General features: G+C 38.2%; 1 protein-coding gene across 1 annotated transcript in view; it reads left to right on the forward strand.

Moving 5' to 3' along the window:
* Positions 1-15,413, forward strand: part of COL4A5 (collagen type IV alpha 5 chain) — a 270,709-nt gene that overhangs the window by 182,657 nt on the left and 72,639 nt on the right. The window contains exons 22-29 of the mRNA XM_026014911.2: positions 6,149-6,241; positions 7,620-7,690; positions 7,995-8,186; positions 8,879-9,047; positions 10,666-10,758; positions 10,847-10,951; positions 11,964-12,061; positions 13,750-13,900. Of these exons, the coding sequence (XP_025870696.1) occupies positions 6,149-6,241; positions 7,620-7,690; positions 7,995-8,186; positions 8,879-9,047; positions 10,666-10,758; positions 10,847-10,951; positions 11,964-12,061; positions 13,750-13,900 (972 nt within the window). The remainder of the gene's footprint in view (positions 1-6,148; positions 6,242-7,619; positions 7,691-7,994; positions 8,187-8,878; positions 9,048-10,665; positions 10,759-10,846; positions 10,952-11,963; positions 12,062-13,749; positions 13,901-15,413) is intronic.

A 15,413-nucleotide genomic window follows, 5' to 3' on the forward strand; every position in this document is an offset into this window, starting at 1 on the left:
AAAAATATTTTATTTATTTATTCATGAAAGACACACAGAGAGAGGCAGAGACACAGGCAGAGGGAGAAGCGGGCTCCAGGCAGGGAACCGGATGTGGGACTCGATCCCGGGACTCCAGGTCACGCCCTAGGCTGAAGGCAGACACTTAACCACTGAGCCACCCGGGTGTCCCAAGTCCATGGTATTTTGATAGAGATTGCATTGAATGTGTAAATTTCCCTAGGTAGCAGAGACATTTTCACATATCAATCCTTCCAATCCATGGGCATGGAATATTTTTGATCTCTTTGTGTCTTCCTCAGTTTCTCTCAGAAGTGTTCTGTAGTTTTTAGGGTGTAGATCCATTACCTCTTTGGTTAGGTTTATTCCTAGGTATCTTATGGTTTGGGGTGCAATTGTAAATGGGATTGACTCCTTAATTTCTCTTTCTTCAGTGTCATTGTTAGTGTAGAAAAATGCCACTGATTTCTGGGCATTGATTTTGTATTCTGCCACACTGCCGAATTGTTGTATGAGTTCTAGTAATCTTGGGGTGGAGTCTTTTTGGTTTTCTATGTACAGTATCATGTCATCTGCAAAGAGGGAGAGTTTGACTTCTTGTTTACCTGTTTGAATGCCTTTTATTTCTTTTTGCTTTCTGCTGACGCTAGGACTTCTAATACTATGTTGAATAGTAGTGGTGAGAGTGGACATCCCTGTCGTGTTCCTGATCTTAGGGGAAAGGCTCTCAGTTTTTCCCCATTGAGAATGATATTTGCTGTGGGCTTCCAATAGATGGCCTTTAAGATGCTGAGGAATGTTACCTCTACCCCTACACTCTGGAGAGTTTTGATCAGGAATGGATGATGTATTTTGTCAAATGCATTCTCTGCATCTATTGAGAGGATCATATGGTTCTTGTTTTTTTCTCTTGTTGATGTGATCTATCACGTTAATTGTTTTATGAATGTTGAACCACTCTTGCATCCTGGGGTTAAATCCCACTTGGGCTTGGTGAATAATCTTAATGTACTATTGAATCCTATTGGCTAGTATCTTGCTGAGAATTTTTGCATCCATGTTCATCAGGAATATTGGTCTATAATTCTCCTTTTTGGTGGAGTCTTTGTCTGGTTTTGGAATTAAGGTGATGCTGGCCGCCTCATAAAAAGAGTTTGGAAGTATTCTGTCCCTTTCTATTCTTTGGAACAGCTTTAGTAGAATAGGTATTATTTCTTGCTTAAACATTTGATAGAATTCCCCTGGGAAGACATCTGGTCCTGGACTTTTGTGTATTGGGAGGTTTTTGATGACTGCCTCAATTTCCTCCCTGGTTATAGGCCTGTTCAGGTTTTCTATTTCTTCCTGGTCCAGTTGTGGTAGTTTGTGGTTTTCCAGAAATGCATCCATTTCTTCTAGATTGCCTAATTTATTGGCATATAGCTGCTGTAATACGTTTTTAAAATTGTTTGTATTTCCTTGGTATCGTTTATAATCTTTCCTCTTTCATTCTTAACTTTATTAATTTGGGTCTTTTTTCAATAAGGCTGGTAATGGTTTATCTATCTTATAAATTCTTTCAAAGAACCAACTCCTGGTTTTGTTGATCTGTTCTATAGTTCTTCTGGTCTCTATCTCATTGAGTTCTGCTCGAATCTTTATTTTTTTCCCTCTTCTGCTTGGTGTAGGTTTTATTTCCTGTTTTTTGTCCATTTCCTTTAGGTGCGAGGTTATCGTGTGTATATGAGTTTTTTTCTAGTATTTTGAGGGATGTTTGTATTGCGGTATATTTCCCTCTTAGGACTGCTTTTGCTGCATCCCAAAGATTTTGAACTGTTGTATCTTCATTCTCATTAGTTTCCATGGATCTTTTTAAGTCTTCTCTAATTTCATGGTTGACCCATTCATCTTTTAGTAGGATGCTCTTTTACCTCCCGTGTTTGAGTTTCTTCCAAATTTCTTCTTGTGATTGAGTTCCAGTTTCAAAGCATTGTGGTCTGATAATATGCAGGGGACAATCCCAATCTTTTGCTATTGGTTGAGACCTGATTTGTGACCCAGTATGTGGACTATTCTGGAGAAAGTTCCTTGTGCACTTGAATGTGTATTCAGTTGTCTTTGGATGTAAAGTTCTGTAAATATCTATGTAATCCATCTGGTCCAGTGTATCATTTAAAGCCCTTGTTTCTTTGGTGATTTTATGCTTGGAATATCTGTCATTTGCAGCACGTGCCAGGTTGAAGTCTCCTACTATTAGTGTATTATTATCTAAGTATGTCTTTATGTCTTTACTTTGGTTATTAATTGATTGATATACTTTGTAGCTCCCACATTAGGGGCATGAATAGTCATGATTGTTAGGTCTTCTTGTTGGATAGACCGTTTAAGTATGATATAGTGTCCCTCTTCATCTCTTACTATAGTCCTTGGTATAAACTTTAATTTATCTGATACCAGGATTGCTACCCCAGGCTTCTCTTGAGGACCATTTGAATGGTAAATGGTTCTCCATCCTTTCATTTTCAGGCTGGAGGTGTCTTTGATCTAAAATGAGTCTCTTTTAGATAGTAAATAGATGGGTCTTGCTTTTTTATCCAGTCTGAAACTGTGTGTCTTTTGATGGGATCATTTAGCCCAACACATTCAGAGTTACTATTGAAAGATATGAATTTAGTGTCATCTTAATACCTATTCAGTCCCTGATTGTTATTTGGATTATTTCTTTGGGCTTCCTCTTTCTTTCTCTTTTTAAAGACTTTATTTATTTATTCATGAGAGACACACAGAGACAGAGACAGAGAGGCAGAGACACAGGCAGAGGGAGAAACAGGCTCCATGCAGGGAGCCCGACATGGGACTCGATCCCGGGACTCCAGGATCATGCCCTGGGCGGAAGGTGCCACTAAACCGCTGAGTCAGCCGGGCTGCCCAGGCTTCCTCTTTCTTTTACAGGTCCCTCTTAATATTTCTTGCAGAGCTGGTTTGGTGGTCACATATTCTTTCAGTTTCTGCCTATCTTGGAAGCTTTCTATCTCTCCTTCTATTCTGAATGAGAACCTTGCTGGATAAAGTATTCTTGGCTGAATGTTTTTTATCATTTAATACCTGAGTATATCCTGTCAGCCCTTTCTGGCCTGCCAGGTCTCTATGGAGAGGTCTTCTGTTCATCTAATATTTCTCCCCATAGAAGTTAAGACTCTCTTGTCTCTTGCTGGTTTAAGGATTTTATCTTTGGAATTTGCAAGTTTAACTATTAAATTCTGAGGTGTTGAATGGTTTTTATTGATTTTTTTGGGGGGTACCTCTCTATCTCCTGGATCTGAATGCCTCTTTCCATCCCCAAATTAGGGAAGTATTCAGCTATAATATTCAAATATGCATTCTGGCCCTCTGTCCCTCTCAGCGTTTTCTGGAACCCCAATTATATATAGATTTTTCCTTCTGAGGCTATCATTTATTTCCCTTAACCTTTCTTCATGGTCTTTTAAGTGGTTTTCTCTTTTTTCCTCAGCTTTCTTCCTCGCCATCAACTTGTCTTCTATGTTACTCACTCTTTCTTCCACCTCTTTATCCCTCATCATTAGGACCTCCAGTTTGGATTGCATCTCATTTAATTGATTTTTAATTTTGTCCTGATTACATCTAAATTCTGCAGTCATTAAATCTCTTGAATCCTGTATGCTTTTTTCCAGAGCCACCAGTAGCTTTATAATTGTGCGTATTGACTTTCTGATATTGAATTGTAATCCATGTTCTGTAACTCTGTGGCAGAGTGTACTGTTTCTGATTCTTTCTTTTGTGGTGATTTCTTCTTTCTGGTCATTTTTGCTCAGTGTAGAGTGGCTGTATGAGCGGGATGAGTCAAGAATATCAACCACAACCTAAGTAAACTTCACCCTAGATGATTCTGAGGATGCCAGAGACCAGAAAATGAAAATAAAGATCAGAACAAAATAAAACAAAAGGACTACCAAAGTGAAAAACAAATTTTAAAAAAAGTAGCAAAAATAAAAGGCCAAGAATCCCAAAAGAGAAGAAAAAAAGAGAAAAAGAAGCGAAAAAAGCAAAAGTAAAGAGGGGAAAAAAGAAAAAGAAAAGAGAAGACAAGGGGTGGGACTAGGACATAATGATGGTGAAGAAGAAGATGATGGTGAAGAAGTTGGAGAGAGAATGTAGAGGGCTATCTTTTTGGTTCTGAGTGTATTAAGTTCTGTATGTTAGAAGATGCTCAGTCCCAAATTTATATAAAGCAGCAATACTTGTAGAAAGCCCCACCATTGACCACCAAAACACAAACGGGATAAAAGAGGGGGGCAGAATGGGAATGAAGAGAGAATATAATCTCACAGAATTAACCAGGACAGTATTCCACTTGGTTCTAGGTTCATGCTGGTCATGTTTTAGAAGGTATTAACTTCCACCATTGTAGAACAAAATGAGGCAGAGGAAACAAAAAACACAAATCAAAAAATCATATCTTGTGTATCTCCCAAAATTAAATTGAGTATGTTGAAGGGAATCTAGAAGTGGAAAATATGCCTAAGACATGTAATTGTAGTAATATGAAAATCAAAAAAGGAGAAACTTAAAAATGTAGAGGTGGTAAAACATTGTGTTGAGGTGGGAAATGAGAAAAATATTGGAAAGTTTTAGTCTGATATAATAATAGTTGTACTGGAAAATGGGGAGAAAGGGGGGGGTACCCTCTAGGTCTATATACTGTAAAGTCCTTGAATTCCCCTGGAGCTTTCCAGTGCTGCTTGGTCAAGAACTTTATCTTCCCTGGTTCTTCCAGCAGGTCTTCTGGTGGCGGGCCTGCTGTGCTGATTCTCAGGTGTGTGCACCTGAGGGATCTGCCCCGCCCCCTGCCAGGTGCCTGGCTCAGTGGGAGCTGTTTACCCCATGAGGCCTCAGTTCCCTGGAGTCCCCACCCCTCCCAGGCACAGGGTGAAAAAAGGAGGAACAACCACACTGGTGGCAGCTAGGTCTCCATCCCTGGAGTCAGCTCCCCTCAATAACTACCACCGTCTCCCAGTCCGCACTGACCTCGATGCTCCCTGGCAGCGCTGTTGCGCTGATCTGCACCGCTTGGGGGCGCCCAGCGGTAGGAGAGTCCTTGCTGTCCTGTGCCTTCCCCACTTCTGCCTGTCCCTGGGGGCAGTGCAGGATCATGGGCTGTGTCCGCTCTGGAATCTCACTGTGGGTGGGGGGCAGGGCACAGCTCCCGAAGGCAGCAGGGTGCAGACCCCTCTGTCCCGAGTCACCTGTCTAACCGACTGGCTTCTCCCCAAGGCCCGCCTGGTTCATGCTCCAGCCCTTTACCGAGATCTGTCCACAGTTTGTGGTGTGCTCCCCCTCGGGCGCACTTCCTCTATTAGTGACTCCGGGAAACTGGAGCCTTCGCTGCCCCTCCTGCGTTTCTGTCCAATTTCCCTAAGAACTTTTCCCTCTGGGAAGAATCCGGTGCGTATTTTTAAAATTCCTGTTTCTCAGAGGCTGGGCTTTCCTGTCCTGGAGGCTTCTGCCCGGCTTTAGCCCAGCTCCTCACAGTGCCCCTCCCCCACTTGATTCTTTTATTTTTTTCCGCCTTCCTACCTTGCTAGAAGTGCAAACCCTTCTCTCTGTAGCGTTCCGGCTGTTCTCTCTTTAAATCTCAGGTTGAATTCGTAGGTGTTCAGGATGGTTTGAAAGTTATCTAGGTAAGTTGGTGGGACCAGGTGAGTTGAGGACCCCTACTCCTCCACCATCTTGCCCCCCTGAAAATATTATAACACCTTTATATATATGTGACATATATAAATATAACACTTATATATATTTATATATATATGTGACATATATATGTTAATAATGTGCTATCTTCAGTGTTTATTATCCCTTTCCACTGACAGAATATAAACACCATGAAGGCATAGATTTTTGCCTGTTTTGTTTGTTTTGCCTGTTTTGTTTTGTCTGTTTGTGTACCAGTATATCATAGACACCTGGAAAATTACTTGGCAAATAATAGCAAATATTTATCAAATGAATTGATCCTAATATAGGCTTTTCTAAACTATACTGTTGGGTAGGAATGTTGCCCCTTGGTCCTAACTTCTTTAGAACCTATCTAAAGGAGATAGACATACCCCTTTAAGTAAAATTTATTTCTCATTATGGTTTTCTCTAGGTGACAAAGGTGATACCTGCTTCAACTGTATTGGAACTGGCGTTTCAGGGCCTCGAGGTCAACCTGGTCTCCCAGGTCTTCCAGGTCCTCCAGGTAAAACATTCTGCCTCCAGGCAATCTTTGTAAAGTATTTCTTGGCTATATTTTAGTGAGCTCATAGTTTTATAGTGATGCCAGCTTCTCATTTTATAGCAAGTCTCTCATATCTATAAATAATTAAATATGAAATGCCTGTATCTGCTATGAAATAAATTATGCTCTTGTTTCTAATACCTGAAAGCTACCAATATTTTCTATTAAAGCATTTTGACAATATTATTCCAGGAAATATGTCTTCCCTGTTTTCCATATGGTGGGGAAAATAACTCCTACAGAGTCAAACTTCTTCCTTCCAAAGAGCTGGGGAAAAAGTTCATAATGCCTGGCCCTTGAGTATAGTTTCCAGTGGCAGAGCTTTGAGTCTTTGAAGGTGTATCACATGTTGTCATTAAGGGACAGAGCTTCCACTGTAGTTTGGCAATCAACTACCCATATTCCTCTTTCTATATATAACTCCTCCTTCCCTGTTTCCAATCAAAATTATATTTGATATCCATCAGACCGACAACTGTCTCCCAACTGCCTCTTGGGATATTCCAGTATTATAGACTTAAAATGACACTTTGTTTGTGTCAGGACTGAGAACAGACAGATCTCTTACCTTTCTGTCTGGTATGTCTGCCAAAGAAACTAATTCATTTAGCGCTTGGAAATAGATTTTTAGCAGGTCTTATAGCTGCCACTGGAAATTAATAATTTAGCTTTGAACCTCCAGTCTGTTTTCAAATTTGGGAGTACGTCAGAGTTATCTGGAGGACTTGTTAAAAACCCATATTGCTGGGTTCTACCCCAGAAGTTTCTGATTCAGTAGATATGGGGTGAGGGCCCATGAATTAGGATATCTAACCAGTACCTAGGTGATGTTATACAGTTTATTGAGTGACCAATTTTGGGAACTACTTCTTTAGTAATATTTTCTCTAGTCTTTGAGTACCAAATGTTCCTCATAAACCAAATTTTACAAAGTGATAAACCAAAGAAAGGACTGATAAGGATCTGTGAAAACTGTTGCAAAGAAAGATATCAGACTGTATCCTTATCTCTTTCTCCCTTTGGCAAGAGGATGGTTGTAGGGACCTTAGCACCTCTGTGCCTAGCGGTTGGTAGCTGTGAGCTCTGACAGGCTTTGTAGTTGGAAGCACCTAAGGATACAATATTGTATGTAATATGAAAGATTAATCTAAGAGAAAGGATGATTTGCTCATTTTGAGAGCATAAGACAGGAAAATTAAAATATGATTTGTTAAATGCGATTGAATGGGGTTCTTATTTTAAGACTTGACTTCCTGACTTGATGCTTTTTATATGAGCTTTGTTAGGGACTCAGGGTCAAAGTTCACATTATTGTGTGTGTATGTATGTGCATTATTAGGATCTCTTGGTTTCCCTGGACAGAAGGGAGAAAAAGGACATGCTGGTCTAACCGGTCCCAAAGGATTAACAGTAAGTTTTGAGTATATTATAGAACAACAACAACAACAAAAAAAAACCTGGAAGAAATCCATTTACACTTTGGTTTTCTCTTGTGGATATACATAATAAAAGAAATTTAGTTTTTTATTAATTTGTGTTGTTTTTTATACCTTGACTCTCCCTGGCTCACATGCCTCACTTTGTTCATAGCTTTGTACACTAAATCTTATTGGGTGGGTTGATAGGACAAACTGGAAAAAGAAATGTGTTGGAAAGAAAGAATCTGACTTTTTTCTCTTCTTCTTTTCCCCTTTCTTTCTTTTTCTTCCCTAAGGGCATACCGGGAGCTCCAGGTCCTCCAGGCTTTCCTGGATCTAAAGGTGAACCTGGTGACGTCCTCACTTTTCCAGGAATGAAGGGTGACAAAGGAGAGTTGGGTTACCCTGGAGCCCCTGGGCTTCCTGGTTTACCTGGAACCCCTGGACAAGATGGACTGCCAGGGCTTCCTGGCCCCAAAGGAGAACCTGTGAGTTGGTTTGATATTCTTGGTTCTGTGATATCAAATTGTTACTTAGGGATGTTTCCTAGGATGGGCTTTGTGCTAAGATGAACACCCAATTAGTGCTTAAAAGAATGTGACTGTAGTAATGGTATATTGTTATTGACTATATGGGGTTTCTTTACCACTCTTTTCTCTCAGTTTTATAAATTCCTTCTTCTTAACCTATTAATATATTGAGTAATACTGGCTGTGAACAGATGAGCAGGAGGTTAAGATGCTTATGGATTAGTACGAGGCTCCCCTTCTCTTGTACTACATATCTTTGTCTCATTTTTTTTGACCTGAGAACAGAAGTCTAACTTGATTTTATATATAGTAAGCTTAGAGATTAGTGTGAGTAGATGGCAATGTGTTAGCTAGACTACAGACTTCTTGACTTATTGCTAGAATGTAAGCTTTGTGAAGGCAGAGATTTTTGTCTATTTTTGCTCTTTGCTGTATCACCAGCTCCTGATACATAGTAGAAACTAAAAAACATTTGTTGAAGGAATTAATGAATAAGGGGAATGATCACACATCATATCCCATAATAACACACACTTATACAGTTCTAAGAAGAACTTTTTATGGCTGTATCATTTCTTTAGTTGTATTCAGTAATACCAACATACCAACCTATATCTGAATGTTTCTATATTAAATGTTTCCCTTTTCAGGGTGGAATTGCTTTTAAGGGTGAAAGAGGTCCCCCTGGGAATCCAGGCTTGCCAGGTCTCCCGGGGAATAGGGGGCCTATGGGCCCTGTGGGTTTTGGCCCTCCAGGCCCAGTAGGTGAAAAAGGAATACAAGGTGTGGCAGGAAATCCAGGCCAGCCAGGAATACCAGGTGAGTTTACTACAGTTGTTTTGGTTTTAATTTGGCACTTAAAAGCAGAAATATAGTATCTTTTGGCTATTCTTGGCTTCCTTGCATAAAAGATGTGTTTCCCTTGCCGTTTATATTTGGGCTTTTAAGGGATCCCTGGGTGGCGCAGCGGTTTGGCGCCTGCCTTTGGCCCAGGGCGCGATCCTGGAGACCCGGGATCGAATCCCACATCAGGCTCCCAGTGCATGGAGCCTGCTTCTCCCTCCGCCTCTGTCTCTGCCTCTCTCTCTCTCTCTGTGACTATCATAAAAAAAATAAAAATAAAAAAGAAATTATATTTGGGCTTTTAAGAGCTTCATACCAAGGGAGCACAGTGTCTGTGTTTCCTCTAAAGGGGGAGGTTCCTTCTTTAAATTTCTTCTGTCTTCTTTGTTACTGTTTTTTGTCTTTAAGTACATTGTACATAAGGTTTAACAAGTAATAATAGAAACACACATGTACCTACCACATATGTCAAAAAACAGAACACTGCCATCATCCTAGAAAACCCCATCTTCCTCTCTGTCCTTTTGTGATCATAATCCCCTTCCATTCTCTAGAGGTAACCTCTGTCCTGACTTTTGCATAATTTCCTTCCATTTACCCCTTAGTTTTATCACCTAGATATGGATCTCTAAATAAAGTACCTTAATTATACTTCTTTTTGAACTTCATAATAATGGAATCATAGGGTAAGTATTCTTTATATTAACTTTGTGTATAGCTATAGTACATTCATTTTCATTGCTGTATAGTATCCTATTGTATGTGTATTTTGTATTGTCAGACATTTTACATTTTTGTCAGTTTGCTGAGTGTGATTTATCTCATAACAGTTTTATTTTGTATTCCCCTGATAACATTAAAGTTTAGCACCTTTTCATATGTTTGACTGTTTCAATTTCCATTTGTGAAATTCCCATTCAAGTATTTTTTTTACCATTTTTCTACTGGATTATTTTTCTTACTGATTTAGTTTTTTTTAAATATATATATATATATATATATATATATATATATTCTGTGTATTAGTTGTTATCTGTTCTGCAAAATTTTCACTCTCTACAGCTTGCTATTTTCACTCTCTATATGGTGTCTTTAATCAACAAAACCTAATTTGAATGCAGTCAAATGTATCAATCTTTTCTCTCATGGTTAGTGCTTTTTATGTCAGATTTTAGAGATCCATCTTTATCCTGAGCATACTTCCAGTTCTTATTTTAGTTAATGACAAGTAGGTGTACTTGGACTTTGCACAATACCACCTTAAGTTACCATTGGTTAACCAAAAAGAATATTTCTTTTTTACTGCAGTTTGAGTTTTGTTAGGCTCCTTTGACCTATATTTTAAAGTATTTTTGTAGATGCTGTCTTCAATCCTGGAAGCTCTTAAAACTGTCATCTACTTTTTCTTTTTGAAAGTTTATCCTTCTGTTTGGTATATTCCTTGAATATATAATATGGGGTTATGTTTCTTGTGGGTTCTTGTTAGTGTGCATTTTCAAAAGATTATCGATACTTTCTTGTTCTGTTTTTAATTAAAGAGATCTTTAGTCAACTGAACACTTCTCACCCACTTTTGATTCCCTCTTATTCGTAGGTCCTAAAGGTGATCCAGGTCAGACCATAACCCAGCCAGGGAAGCCTGGCCTGCCTGGTAATCCAGGCAGAGATGGTGAGGTGGGGCTTCCAGGTATGTGAGGAATTTATTTGGCCATGCCTTTATTACTTATTAGCTTCTTTCTTTTAAAGTATCCCTTAAAAAAAAACTGTCTCCATAGGTGACCCTGGACTTCCCGGCCCACCGGGCTTGCCAGGAATACCCGGTAATAAAGGAGAACCAGGTATCCCTGGAATTGGGCTTCCTGGACCACCTGGTCCCAAAGGTATGTGGGACTGGGCAGCATGCAGGCTAGTTAACTAGTTAATATGACATTATTCTTTGATATAATTCCCTCAACAAATAAAATATATTAATTGTGCCTCTTTTCTAGGTACCATAAATAATGTAAGTAAAAAGTCACAGTGTATATGCAATATTATTTTATTGTTTTTATCTAAAACAGTCCAGGCAAAAAAAAAAAACTAAATCATAGATATGCAAAAATGATATATAAGCTTTTAAAATTACAGAATTATTGTCTTTTATGTTCACCATTGTATTTTTAGGGTTTAGAAAAGTTCCTGGCACATAGTAAGCACTCAATAGATACTTGTTGAATGAATGGATTGTATTAAGTAGAAAACGTATTTATTTCACACATGTATCCAAGTAACATTTTATCCTAAATCATATTCTCTTGATTTACTGAAATTTTGTAAGGCTATTGCTTCAGTTCTGTTTTTTTCCTCTTAGAATTTATTCTCATGAATGTCAAGCATGCACATTGGTCTGAGAACAGTGCTTAAACATGGCCTTGCTCATTTATACTAAATGACTTCAAAAGAGTCAGATTTGACTATATATTTATATTTGTGTATAATATTTATAATTCTTTTTAGATTATTTCCAGAAATATATAGTAGGCCTTTTATCATACTATATCCAGATATAAGCAGAACAAAGCTTTTCTGCATGTTTGTGTGGGAGTCATTCCTTATGTTTCATTCTATCTCATTAGCAATAACTCTTATTTTCCTTTAGAAGAGTATATCTTCCACACATATTAGCCCTATATGAAAATGACAGGACCATAAGGTGATTGAGAGGGAATATCAGGTATTTATAAGGCTTGATTCTGAGAAGTCATCTAGAACATCAGTGTACTTTTAACATCCCACTCTAGTCACTAATTAAGCATGATTGGACAGGGTAAAAATATGGGTTTGGGAGTTTGGGTATCTTTTTTAAGGTGTCTTCTCTTTGGAGATTAAAAAATAACTGATCATGTCCCACAGGTTTTCCTGGAATTCAAGGACCTCCAGGAGCACCTGGGACACCTGGAAGAATTGGCCTAGAAGGCCCTTCTGGGCCACCAGGCTTTCCAGGACCAAAGGTCTGAGACATTTTACTTTATTCTTTCCCCTTTTCCTATTTCTCTTATTAGCCCTAGGTTTCTATTTTGATGTAGACAAAGTGTTATCCCAAATCTTCACTATATAAATACAGTTATCTGATTATATTTTCACTTAAAAATATTTTACCTGGGGCACCTGGGTGGCTGAGTCGGTTAGGCATCCAACTCTTGATCTCAGCTCAGGTCTTTTTTTTTAAGATTTTATTTTTTTATTCATGAGAGACACAGAGACACAGGCAGAGGGAGAAGCAGACTCCATGCAGGAGCCCGACGTGGGACTCAATCCCAGGACGCCAGGATCACAACCTGAGCCGAGGGAGGTGCTAAACTGCTGAGCCACTCAGGAATCCCCTCAGCTCAGGTCTTGATCATAGGTCGTGAGTTTGAGCCCCATGTTTAACCCAAAACAGTCTTTCAAGAGGTCATATTTGAAGCAACAAAGTTTCTGAAATTGTTTTGGAGTGAAAGGTTACCTGATGAGGTGAGATTAGGTGAGAGAATACAATCAGCTCCCCTTATACTTCTCTGTAGTATCAACATACCATTTAGTCTCTGTCCATGACTATGTGATGACTGGTTGAATATCATGTTAAGAACTTCCCATATTGTTTCCCAGTCCCAATTCCATCCCACGTATACAATGCAAGCCACTATTATTAGCTTAATAATAATAGTAATATAATAATAATAAAGTACTGTGTTGGAGTTTCTTTCTATTCTTTTTATCATATCTTAGCTAATTTACAATTGCCCTTAGTCAACCTTCAGCAAACTGCTGTAGTTTATAATTTTCCTGACTGTTCCTGAATTTTCGCTGTATTTAATTAATTTAAACTTTTGTGTTTTCATCATTGCTATTTCTTCCATGGGAAGAACAATTGACCATGACCACAGGTCTCATGAGAAACCACTTCTCTATTGTCTAATTGTTCTTATTTTATTATGAACCTTTCAAATGAACACAAAAGTAAAAAGTAATACAATGAAGTTTCATATATCCATTACTTAGATTCCAAATGATCAAGATTTCATCACATTTATTTCATCTATTCCCTTTTTCTTTGCTAAAGTATTTTAACACAAATCTCAAAATCGTATTATTTTACCTATAAATACTTCAATATTCATCTCTAAGTAAGTGGGCTTTTCATACAAAAACCACAATGTCATTATCATACTTAATCAAATTTAAAATAATTATCTAATACAAAGTCTGTAATCACAGTTCCTCAGTTGGGTCCTTTAATCTCATGCTCTCAGTTATCTCTTTCTTGTCTTATAACCAAATTTTTTAAAGATTTTATTTATTTATTCAAAAGAGACACAGAGAGAGAAAGGCAGAGACACAGGTAGAGGGAGAAGCAGGCTCCATCCCGGGAGCCTGACGTGGGACTCGATCCCAGGTCTCCAGGATCACGCCCTGGGCCAAAGGCAGTGCTAAACTGCTGAGCCACCCGGGCTGCCCCCAAATTCTTTAATTTGTTTCTCATCCTTCCAGATGTTCTCTCCAATATGCCAATTATTTTTCATTTAGTTATCCTATTCCTTCTCCCATAGGGAAAAAAAGTTACTACTTTGTATTTTCCGCTTTACATTCTTCATGGTAAACAATAAACACCAAGAAAATCATGGGAGTTTTTGTATGTTTTCTCATGTGTATGCCTAAGGGAGAACCAGGACTTGGGCTGCCTGGGCCACCTGGACCCCCAGGACTCCCAGGTTTCAAAGGAACACTTGGTCCAAAAGGAGATCGTGGTTTCCCAGGACCTCCAGGTCTTCCCGGACGTACTGGCTTGGATGGGCTCCCTGGACCAAAAGGTAAAGAAGTTATAGCTATTTTTCAGTTTGCTTTTAACTTTTATAGAAATTGAAACTGTTAGGAAAGTTTATGGGTGATAAATCCAATTAAATGAAAGCCTATGCTCCCACTCTGTCACTGCTTTTTTTCATCTTTCATCATGTTTTTTACATTTTATTTTATTGAATAGATGATACAATCATATATGTATGAAAGTAGAACTGAGAAGTCTTCCTTTTACCCCATCCTCCATCCACTCTGTTTTCCCCATCCCATATATAGCCAATTTTTGAGTAATTTATTGTTCCAATATTTCTTCATACAAATTCAAGCCAATAACATATATATTTGTATTTCCTAACTTTCTTAAAAGCTAGAATACTACCTTTTGACTTTTTGCTGTTAATTATTTTGCTTAATTTTATATCCTAGAGATCACCTTATGTCAGTACTTCAAAATCCTGATTTTTAAAAAAATAGCTACCTAGTATTAAACTGCTTGAGTTTATTGTAGCTTGTTCTGCCAGTTGCTAGTTGCTAGATTGGGTTGTTTCTTTAAGATTTTATTTATTTTATTTATTTATTCTTGAGAGACAGAGGGGAGGGAGAGAGGCAGAGACACAGGCAGAGGGAGAAACAGGCTCCATCAGGGAGCCCGACATGGGACTCGATCCCAGGTCTCCAGGATCACGCCCTGGGCTGAAGACGGCACTAAACCGCTGAGCCACCCGGGCTGCCCTAGATTGGGTTTTTGACAATCTGTTCCTATTAGAAATAATGTCACAGTGAATTGTCTTGCATTTATGCTATTTCATATATGTATAGTTGTAACAGTAGAATAGAGTAATAAAAATACATTTTCTAAATTAAAGGCTAAATGCATCGCTAGATATCGTCAGGTTCCTCTCTGTTTTACCATACACACATTCCTATCAGCAATGAATGAGTGTACTTGTTTCTCCATAGCTTTGGTAATTGAGTATGTTGACAAATTCTTTAATTTTCACCAATCTGATAGAAGTAGGTATTGGTAGAGTTTTATAAACATTTTATTGTAAAAATTTTCAAACACAAAATTAAGAGAATGGTACAGTGAAAACTTCTATATCTACCATCAAGATTCTACATTTAACATTTTATCTCTGCCAACATTTTCTTTTTTAAAATTTCATATAATCAGCAAAGTAGAATTTTTCAGTGACTACTATATACCCATTATTGATATTCTATTATCAACATTTTACTCTACATGATTTGTCACATATCAGTTCATCCCTTTCTTTATACATTGACTTTTTTTTGATGCATTTCAAAGTAAACTGTAACAGCAGTACACTTCTCACTAAGTACTTTAGCATGTATATTATAACTACAATTCTGTGGTTGTTTTTTTTTTCTTTTGACATAAAATTCACATTAAATGACATACACAGAGACATTTGCTGGATTTCGACAAATACATATACCTGTGTAACTAATCCCCTATCAAGATATAATTCCGGAAATTTCCCTTTTCCCCCCTTTCTCAGTCCG

Source organism: Vulpes vulpes, chromosome X, assembly GCF_048418805.1.
Source record: "Vulpes vulpes isolate BD-2025 chromosome X, VulVul3, whole genome shotgun sequence".
NCBI lineage: Eukaryota > Metazoa > Chordata > Mammalia > Carnivora > Canidae > Vulpes > Vulpes vulpes.